Source organism: Caretta caretta, chromosome 26, assembly GCF_965140235.1.
Source record: "Caretta caretta isolate rCarCar2 chromosome 26, rCarCar1.hap1, whole genome shotgun sequence".
Classification (NCBI taxonomy): domain Eukaryota; kingdom Metazoa; phylum Chordata; order Testudines; family Cheloniidae; genus Caretta; species Caretta caretta.
Window position 1 is genome coordinate 11370380 of NC_134231.1, and position 18607 is coordinate 11388986.

The 18607-nt window shown below is 41.8% G+C and overlaps 1 protein-coding gene across 10 annotated transcripts in view; it reads right to left on the minus strand.

Moving 5' to 3' along the window:
- Positions 1-2009: 2009 nt before the first annotated feature.
- Positions 2010-18607, minus strand: part of AAK1 (AP2 associated kinase 1) — a 128217-nt gene continuing 111619 nt past the window's right edge. For 5 of the 10 annotated variants that reach the window (XM_048829189.2, XM_048829190.2, XM_048829187.2 and 2 more), the window contains one exon: positions 2010-8870. In XM_048829189.2, the coding sequence (XP_048685146.2) occupies positions 7720-8870 (1151 nt within the window). In that variant the 3' untranslated portion in view covers positions 2010-7719. Of the gene's footprint in view, positions 8871-15291; positions 17574-18607 lie in introns of those variants that run through there. The other 5 variants (XM_048829192.2, XM_048829195.2, XM_048829194.2 and 2 more) reach the window with 1 other exon arrangement.

Here is an 18607-nt window from a genome sequence, read left to right on the forward strand (position 1 = left end):
GCCGAGGTTTGTGTATATAAAACAGCAGAAAGACCAGCGAACACCGAGAAGGCAGGTTTCAGAGTAGCAGCCGTGTTAGTCTGTATTCGCAAATGAGAAGGAGTACTTGGGGCACCTTAGAGACTTACCCATTTATTGAGGAGGCAGTAAGGAAGCACCAACTCTTGGAGTATAGCCCTTTGAATAGCTACAGGGAGTTTTTTGGGCTGAGTGCTGGCTGAAAGTGGCTTGACATTGTGAGCAAAGAAAGTGGTTCAGGCTGTTCGGTTCTTTTTGTGTTCTGCCAAACAGAACTTTGTACATTCTTTGTAAACAAACAGGAACACATCAGAGATACCTGACTCCAGCATCAATATCTGCCCCCAATGGACACAACCTGCAAGGTCCTCGACTTTGGCTAACTGCTCTGATCAAAAAGGGGTAACTGTCCTTTGGCAGTAGCCCAGCAGCATAGATGTGTTGCACAAATCTATGATTAGATTTCATCATCAAGAATTTGGCAGACTAGACTCTCCTCCAGCTAGCTTGCCGGAGACCTATTTGGTCTGAGAATAGCGTATTGCATTCATTCGTTTAGATTGCACAGTCTTTGACCCAGAGGGTCTCTGGTGTGCAGATTTCACCTACTGAGCAGTACTGTGTACAGCTATGCTGCTGAATAAGAGTCTGTATGTCTCTCTCTCTCTCTCTCTCAGAGGGAACATTTGAATCCTCAATAATCTCACCAAGATTAGCACATAGTCTATACACCTGTGATTAATTTAAAGGGCATTACTGTAAAACTTGGCCTCTTCAAATTTGGCAGCAATACACTATCGAATTGGAGAGCAGCTAGGGTTAGGCTAATCACATCTGTTTTTTCTGCCTCAGACCCTTCAGAAGCAAGCAGCAATTCAGGGGCACAAAAGTTTTGCCCATCAGACTTTCATTCTTCCGCTGGAGAAAATTCTGTTCACCCATCACTTGTATTTCTTATTAGTTGTTCTGCTTGCTTTGTTGTTCTTTGGCCACCATTTGTGCTGACACAGAGTAAGTCCTCCCTGTAAGCTTCACTGAAGCCTGCTTGTAACAGGGTGGTCTGCCCCTTGATGGGCCTGGGGCTAGGCCACCCTCTTCAATTATCCGACCAACATGGAAAGGGATCAATTATAAAAGCCTGCAAGTGGCTGAGGGAGAAAGGGGAACTGCAAGAGAGGGGTTGATGCGGTTCAGTTCAAGGGATTGGCCCTGGAGAAGAAAGAGGGTGGGGAAGAAAAGGTCTCTGAGCCCCTGCGTTTATCGGGGAATAGCTTTATTTGGTGTTCCTTTGTGAGTTTTGTGCTTGAATTCAACAACTCTGCCCCCAGGGAAGAGCCTGAAAGAGACTAGGTGGGGTGGTAGATTTTTCCTAAGCTGGAGGCTTCCCTTACCCGCCCACACTGCTCTTCTATATGTCTGCACTTTTTGATTTTTTTTTTTAAAGGCACATTTCCACAAATCAATAGGCGCAGTGTAACATACTAGCTGGTGTATACTTGTGGGTGTTAAACTGCAAGGTCGCGGCAACGTACGGAAAGTAAAACGCTCTACTTCCAGGGAAAGCAGAGTTTGTGTGTCATAACAGCCTTTGTTTTTGCAGTGAGGTTCTGGGATCCATCGCTGATGCTGCATGAGTGCTGATTAGCTGCACACCATCATGTGTGTATTATTTATGCAGCCCTAGGTTAGGCAAATCAAGATCCCTTTAAAAATAACATGGGGCTTCCACTGTGTGACCGTGCTCAGAGAAGTCATGCTAGTTTGGCTGTCCTAGTCCAAAACCTAGAATCCTACCTCTCTCTTCAGTCTTTCTAGAGGCACCCATGACCTTGGTTGCTGAGCACCATGGTATACCTGAGCATGCAGAAATTCAACTATCAGGAAATTTTCCTTTAACACCAGCGTGACGAAAGAGACTGCGAAACCAAATGCTTTGTATCCAGAGCGGTGACAATTTCATGCTAACAAGAAGGAACACAGAGCAGGGAAGGTACATTTTATTCAGATAAGGTTTTTAATAAAAAGGACGTAAGTTTACAGCTCTAACATTTCTCCATCAAGACTACCAGCAACATAGCGGAATCACACCTGGAGTGCAACAGGACTCCCGTAGTCTGCAAGTCCGAGGTATTTCCAACACCATGCCCATGTCACCCTAATAAAAATGGGATTTAAATGAAGCTCTGGTCTCACAATACACAGCCTACAGTGACATGCAGATTGTATTCCCAGTTATCTGACATGTCCAACTCAGGCTCTCTGTTCCTTAAGAAAGACTTCGCTGTCTTTTTGAACGTCACATTAGGAACGTCTTTCACTATCTTCGTCAATGCTTAGTGGAATCTGCCTCATTCAGATCCACTGGATATTTCCTCATCAGGCTTCTTCACCCAGAACATAATCTACTCTCCCTATACCTGCATAAGATTATGAATCCCTTTTTCTAATTTTCTCTCTTTGGGGGGGGGGGGGAAGGAGAGAGTAATCTGTGATTACCCCTCTAATTTCACAGGCGGCACATCTAGATTTATTATAACAGTAGAACATTTACAGTACACAACACAAAAACGAAAGGCTGTGGTTTGGTAGGATCACCACCACAGCTCATCATAATTCAGGAATGTGTTTCAAAAGCAGAATAAAAGATTACACGGTGAAAATACTTTGGAGTCTTTGGGTGTCCTAAAGAGGCCTTGATTTAAATAAAAACCCAAACAATAACCAACTCTCCTACAGGACAATCTTTGGTGGAAGCTGAGTTAACGTAACCGATCCCAACTTTGGAGTGACAAAGTCTCACAGTTCTAGAGAGCCCACTCAGTATAAAACTTGCTATATTAAATGTAGCTGAAAACATGCCCCGCTACAGTGTTTCAGGATTGATTACTTGGGTTTCTTGCAAGTTTAGGATCTTCTGTGTGCTCCATGCATATTGTAGATTGCAGATTGAGTGCACGCTGGCTTCAAGAGAATAAGATTGTAAACTCAACACTTAATCACATATAGTATAGTACTGAGCTGGTTGGAAGGGAGAGCAGATGCAGTTACAAGTCTTGGAAGCAGAGCAATAAGATAAAGAAGATGCTGACTAATACGAAAGCAGCTCTTATGGCTATGATCATTGTAAAAATGCGTGGGGAGTGAGATGCACAGAGCTGAGCTGATTGCCTGGCTTAAATTTGCGTGTGCAGAAGCTCTGATTAATCCTTTCCAAAGGAAAGGGTTTAACCAAACTCAAATTTAAATTGGCAGCGAGCTGGGAAACGATGCCCCCACATCCACAATTGTGAATTACAGAAGCTGAAGATTGTCACAGGACTGATTGGTACTTGTCTACACAGCAGCATGAAATCATATTTGGAGTTCTTTCTGTGAGTGCATTTGGAAAGGGGGGGGTCAACCAGGAGAAACCTTGTGATTTGTGGTACGACATTTGTAGTATGGTTAAAGTCAAGGTGGACAGGGGAGAGGGAGGAAGGAGAATCAGAACAAAAATGACCTTCCCTCATCCTGCTGCTGCTATCATGAAGAGAGGAGTTTTCTCCTCCTTCCTAGAAAGTCAAATAGGGACAGCCACTGAGTTGCAGAGCTTAGAAAGAGCTCCTTGCTCTGCCGATTGCTTAAAGCCAACCAGGAAGTTCACCAAGACCTTGTTTTGTGCAGGTGACCCCCTAAAACAGTGACCATGATGGGATTCCGGGCAGGCACGATCTGCATTGATCCAGTTGCAAGACTGGAAAGGGTACTATTCTCAAAAGTGCCCACGTAGCTTAGGAGCCTAAGGCCCTTGAAATTCAACAGGTCTTGGTTGCTTCTGAAAAGGGATCTTTAACACTTTTGGCCAGAGCCAAAACTGAAAACTGATTGCTGCAATTTTACTGGTTACTGGGAAGTGGCAGAAATAAAAAAAAAGTTTGATTACATTTCTTAAGTTGTGCGTACATTCAGAAAAGTGATTTAAATGGTCACATTTGGATTGTGTAGCTCTGTCTACTGAGCAGTAAAAAAAGTCAAAGCCTTATGAAATCAGGGTTGCCAAAAAACCCAGAAGCTCCATAGTACATTCTGCCACGTGCATTTAAAACAGTGAACTTTAGATGATACAGGGAGATCACAACTCCATTTTTAATTGATCAGGTTGAGGTTGTCATGCTGGCAACTTGAGAGGTGTGTGTGTGGGGGGGGGAATGAGTTGATCTGGAAAAATCAGATTAGTAGGGCAACAAGATGCAATTTTCAGAGTTTTCTGATCATAACCAAAATTCCAGTGGTTGGTAGATTGAGCAAAATGAACTCATCTGAACAGAGTGCTCCTGTACGTAGTTAAAACTATTCACCTGTTGGGTTTACTAGCAGGATTGTTAGTTTGTGTACAATTTTAACTTGCTTTTCATAAAAAGTGCTTGAGAAATGAGATGTCAACTGCCAACATCCTGGTTGGAAAATTCAATCCATAACAAACCTAAGTAAAGAAATTGAGGAAAATACTCAGCTGTCAAAGCTACTGTACATTTCCCATTCTCCCTTTCTATCCTACCTGGCAGTGTAAGATAGCTAGATCTGACTTACCGGTAACTCCGGTCTTCCTTACGGACACTAATTGGCAAGAAAGCAAAGAGCTGGATCCTAGCAGGAGTCTGAAGAAGGATTTGCTCATACTTTTCTATCAGTACTTTTCACAAAAGGTCAAGCATTCCAAGTAACAGACATTAGAGCAACAGAGCTCTATAGTAACTTTTTCAAGTAAAAAAAAAACTGACACACCCATAAAATAAAGAACCTAGGTTTGGGAATCCAGTTATCAGCTACAATGGGTCCAGTTCTCATCCCATTTATGCTGGTGTAACTATTTACTGCCATGGAGTGGCTCCTCATTTACACCAGATTCAGGCCCATAGTACCTACATTTCTCCTTCCTTCCCTCCACTACCTCACCAAGTGAAGTTCACAGTTCAGGGCAAAGTTCTGTCTCCAGGTTCCACGAAGGACCATAACAGGCGATTGCAAAAGTGCAGGGATGAATTTGCGCCCGAATGCTAAGCCTCATCTGTACGCCTTGTATTTCACAGTGACATCGCAGATGTTCCAGGCATTCCGCATTCATCTATTCCAGCAGTAACGCATTTGATAAGTTATTTTTAAAAACAAACAACCAACCAAGCCACCCACACACAAACTATATCCTCAGTTTAGTTGGGGAGAAACATTACATCCAAGAAACTCAGAAACGGGTCTACAGTACTTCCGTTTTCTAGGATGGCTGACAGATTTTGTAGCTGTGGTTTTTCCTAGGCAGACCCTAACTTGAAACACAACAGACAAGCAGCAGGAAGTTGCCCACCTTTTAAAAAAAGGCTCTAAACCTGAGCTAGACTAACCACATCACCGACCGCCAGCAATCTATGCTCCTTATTTTCAAGTATTCTTCCCTCCCCTACCTGAGTATTAAGCACATCAGGTCAAGTTCTTTACCCTTGGTTACTTTCGTACAGCCCCGCTGAAGTCAGAGCTGCACCAGTCCACCAGCAAAATGTGGCTCGTGTCATTCTGACTGCAGTGTGGGTTGGGCAGGGGAAGACGAATTGTGTTTCATTAATCCTCTCCCATTTGGTGGCAGACAAGTTTGTTCTAATTCTCCCTCCCTGGCTGTTATGTTAACAGTGAGCCATAGGACTAAATGTTTTGCTTTGCATAGCAAAGATCTGCTGATATGTAGTTTCAATGTACCTTCTATGTTCCTTGAACAGCTATTTGGGCACCTGGCAGCTCAAAGTCATAGGTCTGAGTTCTTGCAAAGCAGTTTCCCATGAGACTGGAAAGTTTTGTGTTTAAATGACGGGACCCGATTCTACCCTCATTTACACCAGCTTTACACTTGTGAGACTCTGCTGGATTTACAAGTCACACACTGATTGACACCAGTGAGAGAGGAGAACCCCCCCGCTACATACTCTGTTCAATAAAGCTAACAGTTTCTCGGAGGACCTGTCTATCTTGTAAGATGGCAGAGCTTAACACCAGTCCCACACCATCTATTTACAAACTTTTAAAACCTCGGCAAACCAACGCTGTCTTAAGATTTTCCCCCGTGCAAGGCCAGAGAATTCAAGGAGATGTTGAGAGTGTAACCAAGGGCAGAATTTTCCCTTCATTTTCAGTGCAAAGCTCTAGGTCATTTTTATTCAGTTGTCAAATTAAATTGGAAACAAAATCATGGCTACGCTTTTAAGAGCCAGCTCAAAGACTACTGGCGTCAACAGGACTGTCTCCATTGACTTCAAATAGGCATTGGATCAGGCCCTTAGAAAATGAGAGTCGTGGAGACCTTCCCGAGATCGCCCTCTTCTAGGATGTCCACTAGGAGAGTGGCTTCTCTGGATACACCAGGCATTTAAAAAAAGGACACCACTATTAATGATCATCAGCCAAAAGCATCCCTATAGTCCGACATTTAGAAGTGTTTTCTTGGGTGAAATAGCTTGAAAAACAAAACAGATTTGACAGGGACTGCTTTGCTACCTGGTACTTCCCATTAAATGTGGGCACTTATTAATTAAGGATACTTGCCTTTTTCCTTCCTGTGTGAAAAGGCACACTGTGAGACTAACAATTCCTGAAGAGGTCAACTGTACTCCTGCTCAGCCACCAACCGTAACATGACAAATATCACAATGAACTTCCACACTAAACAACTACATTTTCCCCTAAACTCAAGTGTGATACACTAACGTTTTAAATTATATTATAAATACTAAGCGACTGTTCTTTTCCTTAGTAACACAGTAGGATCATGGTATTTCTGGAGCGTAGCCAAATGTGACAGGAAGAATGTGTCTGAAAGATTGCTATGCCGATACTTCCAGTCATACGTACCTGATCCCAAAGAGCTGATCCAAAGCTCATTGAAGTCCTTCCATTGACTTCAACAGGTTTTGGATCAGGTCCATAGAAAGATACATTTTCATGTATTACACCTGCAGACAGTGAAAATTGCCTATTACATCTGCAATGAGTAAAACCTGCCTATAGGCAAGAAGGCCAACAGAGGGCCTATGCAATACTTAAAACAGGTCTTCTATGGTGCAGAGGTCTTGTGGCAGACTAGTGGCACGTGTCAATTTTACTCCACGTGCATATGATAAACACACACACACACACACACACACACACACTCTCTTCATCAAGTTCCCAATCTACAGCTCCTGATTTTGTGATGACATTGATTAACCGTTGGGAAGAGTTGTCCTTTGGTCTCTTCCAGAATTCCCCTTGGTAAGAGGTGGGGCCGGGTGGGGAGGAGGGGGGAAGAGAATCATGACAACCTTTCTACTTCAAACTCATTTCTTCTCCAGAGCATTAGCTTGTCCTGATTGATTTGCTCTAGCATCCTAACTGTATGCTAGTATCAGTGGTAATTCATTTTATCCCCGCTGGATTTCCCCCCACTGAAGCCAGAAAGTATGGAGTATTACCGGTTTAAATAAGAATCTAAAAAAATACTGGGGAAAAACAGCAACTCAAAAAGGATGCGGAAAACCTCGAGAGCCTGGCATTCAATATCCTGAAACTATCTAACATAACTTAAAATGGCTTAACTGAGTATCAAATAATATTTGAAAAAAATATTGCTATGTTGCTTGTTTCGACTAAGAGATTGAAGGTCCTGTGAGATATGCACACACCCCATTTCTCTCAGACTGTTTAAGGCTTTTGCTTTCCAGATTTGGAAGGAAAGGGTGCTGAAGCAAATGGGTCAATGCTGGGTAGCTCTTTAGTCCTGGAAGACAGAGAAGCAATAGAGACAGATCCTGCGATAGCCTGTTTGTTGGTCTGAGAAACCACTTTGTATGCTGCTATGGGTTGGGCTTCCAGACCCTGCCCATCTTCCGGACTGTAGTGACGGGAATACTTTGATAGAGACTGTGGACGGAAAGGCTTACTAACCATTGAACCCAAGACGGCTTCTTGGGGGAGTGCATGTCCTTGGTTTTTATCATTAGGAATGCAACCATGATCTTTAAATGTACCTTTGGGAGGAATGCCTTCTTGGGTCTCTACTGGTCTTATGGAATGAGGCGGAAGGTTGGCTGGCTGAATAAACCCTACCCTGGAGTACTGAGCGCTAGATGAGACAGACAATCCGCATGTTCCTGTATCCAAGTTTCGGAACTTGAAGTTATCTACATGTTGGACATCACCAGTTTGACCTAGGAAAGAGGCTGGAGCGTGAGGCTCCTTAGAAACGTTATGAGAAGTCAACTCTTCCAAGCTTTTCTTTTTTGTGAAAGGGGCACGTAGGAATACATCTGCCTCTTCTGGCTGCCTGACAGACACATTGCTCTTGGAGATGAAGGGAGCTTTGGTAAAGATGTCCAGCTCATCATGCACTATTCTTGAGCTTCGGAAAGGAGCCGTGGCAAAGACATCTGGCTCATTGAAAATCTCTCCGGACTGCTGCTGAAAGGCTGTAAACAGAGCTTTCCCCCTCCGGCTCTGGGAAGGCTGGGGCTTGGAATCTTCTTTGGAAGCCATACATTTTTCCTTGAGTGTGGATTGCAACTTACTGGACTCCTCTTCTTCTTCTTCTTCTTCTGAGTCCATAAGTAAAGGCCTGGACCCACTACAATCCAAGATGTCCACCTCATGGTCTGTCCCCTCTCCCTCACTGCTGTGGAAGGAACTGTTGCTTGAAGGCCCACCTCTTGTGAAGTAATCAGATTCCGAATTGTGCTGAGTTTTCGCTTCGAGCATCTCAGGCTGGCCTTTGTACAGAGGAAGTACATCGGTAGCAGCAGACAGTTTACTGTGCTCAGTCGTTAGGTCAGGATATACAGCTTGTTCTCTCTGCAAACCTATAAGAACAAAACAAGAGCATTATGACTACATGGATATAGCCCCTCGAGTAAACGCAAAAGAAACTTAACCACATCAGAAACGTCATGATGATCAGATATAAACTGCCACACATGGAAAATGGGAAAATAAAATTAAGAACAGGCAAGGCATTCACTGTACACCAACTGGAAAAAAAAAACCAACAAAAAAACCAAAGAACAACTCAGCACTTCCTAACAATTAAGGACACCACAAGTAAAACATGTTAAAAAGAGATGCAAGATGTTAGAGACGCATACATTCCAATTCAACATTCCCTCCTGATGCCGTTCTATGAGGATCTTTTTAGGTCACCCACAAGAACCACAACCTATGTGGGTTTTTGTTTCAGAGAACTGCTGTCTAGAGTGAAGTACCAGTGAACAGACAGGTCTTGGTATAATCAACCCTGCCCATTGACATAACAGCCCCCTACGTGCAAATAGCAGTAGAGTAGAACCTCGATTTTACAAATACCAATCTTACAAATGACTTCTTATATTAACCATCTTTCCTGACGGGGAGGGCGGAAAAATCATAAAACAAAAAATGTCAATGAACAACAAGTTGACATCATTCACTTTCTGATGCGTTCAGTGCCTTGCAAATCACTTTGCAGTGGCTTGAAAAACAAAAACGAACAACAACAACAAAGTGCACCACACTGCAACTTATGCACCATGAGGTCTTATGCACTATGAGGTCTTCAATTTTATGAACTCTTGGATTTTATGAATGCCTCAATTTCCAATTAGCTCATCAAATAGGGGTTCTACGGTATATTGTTGGGCATTTTTTAAATATTTAATTTTGTTTCTGGGAGCGGACTCACAGAAAAGTGACAATACACTTAGGGCATGTAAAATACACACACTGACGTCCCTTACTGTGAAAGTAGTAGGTGTTTTAAAAGAAATAAACGTGTTCCCCTTAGCAAGGATTTTGTATCAAATCTGGTAATTTTCACAATGGTATTCAAGCCATTGCAAAACAGACAGTGTTAAATTTAAACAACCCTATATAATGATTACAAATGAAATATCTAACATGACCCTAATGGACTAGCTTGGTTCTAGGTGTTAGTAAGACATTACTAATGAAGGAAGAAGTGGACACTTACTATCCTGCTGTCTTCTAGTTACAGAAGCCCAAGAGTTGGCTTGTTTTTGCCTTATGAATCACACAGACAGTTATCAGAATACAAGATATCTTACCTTCAAAGAACTATTAGCAGGTTAGAAGTATGTCATTGGACTCATGTTAGCAAGAGGATAGGAAAAAGGCACATGAAAAACTAAGCAGTATAGATTCCAGACAAAAAGATTTGCGTTTTGGTAAGTGATATTCATCGAGCGATAGGACAGAAAGATGCACCAACACTTCCTTTTGCTTTAAACAAAACATCTCACAGTTTTGAAAACTTGCATGATCACCCCCTCCTCCTGCCAACCTCTGCGTATATTAAATATGGAAACACGCTGAACTTCAGGGCATAAAACAGATAATAGATTACACCCATTTCTCATAATTAAAGACACAATACTCAGACAGCCAAATGATTGTTTATTGGGAAACTTTCACTTAAGAAACATTACACTGTAAAGTAAAACAGTGTAGATATAGGTGAGCATTTTCTAAGATACTGTACAAAAATACTGTCTACCTTCTCTGAAGCGTATGTTGTCAGCAATGATTTAAACTTAAATACTAATCTCAGTTCAACTATAGTAACAAAAAGGCCTAATTATAGATTTTTTTTCCCCTCCTTCCAAGAGGTTGATTATATATTTCCCAAGCTGGGTGCTGTTGTGTGATTTTTAAAGCAGCAGCTGACAAAGACCAAGACTTGGAGAAGCCTTTCTGAATTATGCAGTTACATTGGAACATGATGTGGTACAGGAAAATAAGAAGGAAAAAAAGAGGGCCATGAGCATGTATCATCACAGATGTAACATACATGCAAATTACACTATAATCTTATAATGCAAACTATTCAATATTTCACTAGACAAATCATTTTACCAGAATGATTTTTCTTCCTTCAGTGTTATCTACATAATAAGCATGTATCTACAATCACTGTGTACAGAGTATGATCTATAAAAAGGTAGAGATGGGAGGGAAAACAGGTGCAATATGATTTAAGCCCCAATCAGTTAAGGACAGTAGCAGCAACCATCTGAACAGAATATGGGGATAGCACCGGATAAGTACATTGTCAAGGTTAGGAAGGTAGCATAATTTGTTCCATGACATTCTGCTCTCTGCCTTTGTTGTTAGCTTCCGATAGGCAAAGCAGCTGCCCTGTGGCAGCTATTCCAAACTATGGGCTGTCAGGGCAGCTGCAGTTTGTGCACGTGTCCTGTCCAAGGCTTTCAGCCCATGCCAGACCAGTGGCTCTGGGCTAGGCCTACATCCTGCAGAGACGCATGCAAGGGAATTAGAAGCTCTCCTGGGTAGCCACTGCGCCTTCCACGCCTCAATACCTCACTCAGGCTTAAGTGTGGAGGGCCATGTACATTCGGGAGTGAAATTCACCTCTGTAGAAGACCAAGTCAAGGCCTCTGCACCATTTAGTGAGACTTAAGTGCCCAAAACAGTGCTTATGCAGAGCCTAGATCTTGTGCTGGCCTCTTGCACCGGGGCCAGTTTCACCCTGAGCCTATGTAATAGTTGCTGGAAGGTACTACAAGAATTAGATCATATTAAAGATTTTAAAGACAAACAAGTATGTATAGGTGTGCCACTTGAGATGCCACGTGTCGACAGAAATGGAGTTCTAGGCAAGCGTACAGTGGTTGCCATCAGAATCTCAACATTTGCCAATGGTTACCACACCAGTACCTATGCTATCACACTTGTTTCCTATTCTAACTACAAGTGGGGGAAACCTGGCTCCCCAACACCATTATGAGTTGACGGTCCTCTGATAGGAGCTGTTCTTTTTTAAATGGCCAGCCACTGTATTCTAGCATATTGCTATCATATGACAAATAAAGACTAGCAGAAATGCAGTAAAGGTATACAAGTCTGAGGTGCCACCTTGGCTTAGCTGGGACAGCACTGTCCAAGAGAGGGGCCAGCCACCCCTCAGTGTAACTTCTGATGGTTCAATGCTTTTACAAGGTAATTAACATTTTAGTTGTGAGGGCGATATTAACAGAGAAGGACAAAGATCTACCATAATTCATCACCAATGGAAATTTTCCTGCATCTTTTCCTGAAGGAAGAAAATGTGAAAATTTTGAGCGGTACCCTTTAAAATTAATCAAATCAATCACTCGGCCCCACAATGGATTCAACATTGATGAAGGATCCAGGCCCATGTTCTAAGTTCTCTGGTTCTCTCCGTGCATTTCACCAACACTAAGAGAAGAGTAAGGATGAGCTACAAGAGTAGCAAGCGCACCACTCCCGTCACCAACAAAACAAGAAGATGCCAAGCTTTGTTAAAATATTTAGGGGTGTCCCCTTTTGGACAGGGGCAGTAAACCAATGGGTTTGTTCTTACAGCTATATAAAAATGATTTAAGCGAGTTAAAAAAATATAGGGAGATAGGCTAAACTTACAGACTCTGAAGTGCTCAAGGTCTGCATGAGGGTGGTGTAAAAGTTAACAAGCTACTCTATGACAGGAATAGGGAGGCAGTTCTATTCGGCCCAAGCCCCAGGTTTTGTCACTGATTAGTCTGGAGGAGCATGCAATGTAAACATTAGTGCAAGTGGATCCTTTAAGTTAGCTACTGTAGATAGTCTCCAACATGATGGGTGGTCCAACAATTCCCATTCCAGGTCAAAGAGAGAGACCAAGGTGACTGAGGCACTCAAGGGAAGGAGATTTCTATTTTAAAAGGGTACCAGCCATATCATTCTATGTCATGGGTGAAGGGCAGAAAGGACCATTCCACAAATAGCTGTGGTTAGAATGTAAAAGGCAGGCTTAGTGAAACTACGACAGTGCTGCTAGCTTTGAAATCCTGCCCATTTTATTTCACGGCACCGTTTCCAGGCACACTATCGGTAAGCAAGCTGAACAAGATGCCTGGTTGCCTTTTATGAACACACGGAACACCCACAATCTCCACACAGCAGTTTCTTGGCATCCTCTACAGGTCCAGTGGCCAACCTCGATGAAGTTGTGCAAGAATGGGATGCACACAACCTCTTTTTTTGGGAGATGGTACTCTAACACTTTAGCATGCCGAGAAATACACTGCCATTGGACAGCTGCCCTTACACAAAAGCTAGAACTATGTTTCGATAACTTGTTCCCCCCCCTCGTATACAATACATGGCAGAAATTTTTAGACTTAAAACGTTGTACTAAAGAAAACACTTCAAGAAAATCAACTTGCTTTACCTTCTTCAGAGAGAAGGTAAATATTAAAAATATACATTCTGGGATAGATCAGGATCTGCACAATGCCGCAGTGTAGAATACTCACAACAAACAGATGTAGTGCACATAGCTACAGTAAGTATAGACACACAAAAAATCAACTTTAAGTGATAAATGCTGCTTTGAGACTTTAGTTTGAATAGATTAGCAATACATAAAACCTGTAATAACCTTAATGCTTATTGTGGGCGAGAGGGAAGAGACAGCTTGTTACAGGTTAGAATATCAACACTTGAACGGCTTTCTTCTTTTTATGAACCTTGTGCAGTAATTGCAAGATACTAAAATAATTAAGGCAAGAAAACAAAACATACACTGAACAGCTTTCGCCGTCGGCTAGGAGGGCTGATCCAATACACTTTCAAGTCAATGGGAAACTTTCCATTGACTTTAATAGACACTGGATCAGGCCCTACAATTAGAACCTTTGAAAGAATACAGGTATTGCCAGAACGGAGGTTGCCTTTCCATGGAGTAATTCCGCTTGTTTTGTCCCAAACATTTTATCGAGACAAAGCCATAAAGATACTATCGTCTGATGTTGACTGGGTAAAACTAATACAATAGCTGGAACACACGGCTATTGGCTAGGTTTGTTTGTGACCTTTTAAAAAAAAAAAGTGATCTATGCTTCCCTTATTCACCTTCACTGAGGAGATGGTGGATTTTTTCCTTGTGCTCGATTGCCTTAACTTTATACGCTCACCTGGGCCACCCGATTCTCATCTGATCTTGTATTCCAGTGACGCAGCCTTTTCAGATGGCTTTACGGAAAAGCCATTTTAGGCAGAGCTAGCCCCGGGCTGGTTGTGAAGAAGGGGGGAAGAGGGGGAGCTTCCTCACTCCAGTTAAAATAGGTTTTTAAATGGTAGCCCGGCCATCAGTCGGAGAAGTCCCCTCCGCACAACTGCTGGGTTCCATGGAGGGATTTGCCACAACTGCCGCATGCGCATGGCAATGTGTCGGAATAGAGCCCAGAAGCTCTGACACAGTCATCTTTGCCACTGGAAGATACTCCCACCCATTTTGATCAATTGTTTTCAGGGGCTCAACGTTTAACTGTTCACCAATTTATGCAATAACTTGGAACTCCACAAATAAATCCTGCTCCTGATGTTATAACAAAGGATGTGACGTCCTACATTGGCCTTGAAAGGGGAGTTGCTGTGACTTTTGTATGGTGGCTACATTTGAAAGTATAATATCCTGGTAGGAGCATCTATTAAGTTACAAAGGAAACTCATGTCAAGAACTGCACTAGTGACCCAAAGATATCAGGATGTGATGGTTCCTTCGTCATCGTTCTATGAATCAACAGCATGTACTAGCAGAGAAAGGAGAATCATCTCACGTCACTTCACTCAGCATAGATTCCGACCCATTTTGGGACAACAGACGGAGGAACAGCCCTTGGAGGAGACAGATAAGCATTTGACTTGTCTCCCCCCCTCGTTTTCATGACTGTAACAGAACATCTTTACGGTGGTTAGTAAACTTGTATTCTTATGGCACTCGGGGGACCAAAATTCTTTGGCATAGAAACCGGATGACAGTTCACTCTGTGCCTTTCCTTCTTGCTAGCAATCTTCATACAACTTCTTCCCAATTGGGCAGTTTACACCACATGAACCTAATGTTTGCTGGCTGACAACAGTTTTAGCTATTTTTAAAATTAATCCCCCATCTCTTTTAAAGAAACTGAAGTCTTCATTTTTCACTTGCATTTTCCATTCCACAGATCTCTTCTGTAACATTTCCTTAACAATCAGTGTCAAGTCTTTTCTTATGAGCTGGGTCTAAATCATACACCTTTATAAAAAGGATTATGCTTCCATTGTATTGTATTTCCCTCCCAGATCCATGAATAGCTATTTTAAAAACAATAAAAAGAACATCCACCGCTGCTTATTGAATAGCATTATTCCAAAACAACCTAGTGCTTTTATAATGTTGATTCCAGAACACTTGAACAAATTCTATTCAATTTAAAATCTTAAACATTCTTTAAAAGTACTTTAATTCACAGAAATCTCTTGGTTTCTAATATACAGTAGATGGTTACTTTTTTTAAAATCCATTCTCTTTTCATGTATTTTCTGTATCTGGCTATACAATAACTTTCTATCTAAAGCTTTTTCATGTTCTCCAGTCCAATTTGCCCGCTTTAGGAATAAAAAACCAACAAAAAAAAATAAAATTCTATTGACAATTTTACTAAGATCATTTCCATAGTTCTCTCATGTAAAGCTTCTTCTGGAAAGTGCAGTTTTACACATATAATGATACAACACATTTAAGCAATACTTTTATTATGAAGTGTAGATTGTAAAAGAAGATTAACCGGAGAGCAGACAATTGATGGTTAGTTCTATTTACAGAATTTGTTAAACTAAATGTGTGTGTGGGGGGGAGAATAGTGGGGAAACTGGCAATAGGAGAGAAATGCTCACAGACTTTAATGTCTTTCCCTCTCAGGGAGAGGTCAATACATCTATAATTTAGTCATTCATACTTTCGCACATGAGAATCTGCACTTTTATCAATACAGCTACATACACATACACAAGGTTAGCAGTAAGCTAGTAATTATTCCACTACAGAGGACGAGTCCTTTTATTCAGGAAGAATTTTCAAATATATGATAGGAATGCTGGACTTTAAGATCATAAGCCAATGAAAACAAGTTTAGCGTATCCAGTTAGTTGACAAACTAAGCATGTCAAGGTAAAAAGAAAAAAGGTAAATGCCATCAAGTTGTATCTAGCTTGTCAGCACTTATCTCCAATTGTTTGAGGAGAGTGCATGCTTGTTCTACAAAGACTGAAGATCTGAATAAAGTTTACAGTAACTTGTCTACTGAAAAATGGTTCCATACTTAACTATGTTGCACTATATGTAGTTACAAGGGAAAAGAGGAAAATCCAGAACACATACGAGACGTTTGACTAAAACCCAGGGTAAAAAAAACAAAACAACCAACAACTGTTGGACAATTTGGTTTGTACACAATTTACAGTTTGTTTTTTAAACACACACACACACACACACGCACACACAAAAATAACAAGGGAATACATCCGCTGCTGCCACATTGCCCTTTTTGGCCAACAGTTCTTTCAGTAAAAAGACACTACAGCCATACTCGCATGTATTTGGTTCTCAATTTTGAAATATTTCACTTGGGGTCATTTTTGTAGCTTTAACATTTTGGGTTATTTTTTGAGACAGCACAATTTGTTCGTAAGCAGGATCATTTTAGAGGGGTGGTGGAAAACCCTCTCAATTTACATGATCACCATATTTACTGGGCAGCTGCACTGCAGCAAAATCCAAATTCCCCCCCACCCCACCCCCCGAAGCACATATTGCCAATTTAAAACCATCCTCTCCTAATTGTCTCCTACCTAGGAGATGACCAGCATTAGTGATTTTGTGTGTCCTTTCCTTTTGCCCGTTTGTCGGAAATCCTCCCTTCTCCCCTCAAAGGTTAAACACTTACATTAGCACTCTAGCCTAAGGGAAAAAATATCTGTTGTGTGCCATTTCTAGCAAGGATCATACATAGACTACAATTCACTAATTCGTTTGCAGTTAAGCTTTCGGTGGAGCTATGTATAAATCTCGGCAGAGTGGATAATGGTAAGTAGCATTTCCTTTAGACACATGACAGAACAAGGAGTAATAGTCTCAAGTTGCAGTGGGGGAGGTTTAGGTTGGATATTAGGAAGAACTTTTTAACAACTAGGAGGGTGGTGAAGCACTGGAATGCGTTACCTAGGGAGGTGGTAGAATCTCCTTCCTTAGAAGTTTTTAAGGTCAGGCTTGACAAAGCCCTGGCTGGGATGATTTAGTTGGGGATTGGTCCTGCTTTGAGCAGGGGGTGGGACTAGATGACCTCCTGAGGTCCCTTCCAACCCTGGTATTCTATGCTAGTCAAGACAGGTGCACAAGGAACCATAGCAGATTGTACCAGGGATGAGCTGAAGGACGGACTATGGGAGTAGGTGGGACAGAAATAGAATCCGTTCCTGGGCCGGGAGATGGGAACATAGGGGTTTGTCTCCTTCTGTTTGCAGATTTATTTATTTATTTAAAATAAAACCCAAAAAACCTGAAGGTTAACTCCTCTGGAAATGAAAACGTAGATAAGGTATGTTACAGAAACTGCGTCTGCTACTGGGTCACTGCTACAGGTCTATGAGCTGATCCACCAGCAGTAAAGACCTGGCTAGGTTGGGAAGACTGGATTCAGAGCTTCCACCGTTGTTTCTAGAATGCCCACCTGAAAGGGTGAGAGATAGGAATTCAGTATTGAACAGGACACACAGGTTAGTTTCAGATGTACAAGCACAAGCAAAGAAAGAACAACCAGAGAAAGCAACTTTAAGTTGAGCTCAGCTATTCTATGTTACGGGTACTATGGTATGCAGTGTTGTTATAGCCGTGTCAAGGATATTAGGGGAGACAAGATGGGTCAGGTAATAGATCTTTTACTGGTGAGGGAGAGAAGGTAGCAGCCACCGCCAAGATGTACACCCAATAGGGCCTGCATGGAAAAGTCTAACAGAGAATTTTATCAGAATCAAATCAATGGGATTCGATAGGATTTTTAATGATATATTTCTATACTGCTGTAAGATGGGTTACAAAATCTACAGAAAGGATGTTCTCTGTTCTAGATCTTTAAGAGTACTTCTATAACTTAAAGAGTAAATTTCTACAAGACACCATTAAGTCATTTACAGCCATTTCATAGGCTTTTTAAGTGATCCTGTAAATCCCCCATTGCATTTATATTATTCTCTACACAAAGACTTTTTCTTTATTTGGGGTGGACATTTCAAAAGCACCTCAGCACTGGCCCCCCTCTGCTTTCTTTCAAGTCAGTGGTGAACCTTCCATTGACTTCACGTGGGAGCAGAGCAGACTTAAACCTGCACTGAGGGCATTTGAAAAATCCCCCCCCAAATGACTTAGGATTTTTCTTAACGAGGGTCATTCTTTCAAAGCGAATATTAGCGGCAGAGCGGGCATGCAGTACGCTCCATGCTATGAAAGACAGGATATAGGTGAATTACAAAAGGCAAGTGTTCCACTGGCCAAAGAAGAGTAACGGATCATGTGATAAAAATATGTGTTATTTCACCAGGAACTTCAGAAACGTTTTCACTGCAGCCAGACTGCAGAAACAAGTCATATTTGACAGGAGTTGTTCCAAAAAAGCTGCCTGCCTCTGTCCCTAAAAAACCCATTAATGGAGCATCATTCACCTAATTTTATTTTTAAAGGGACAATGCCTCTTAATAGCTACATCCT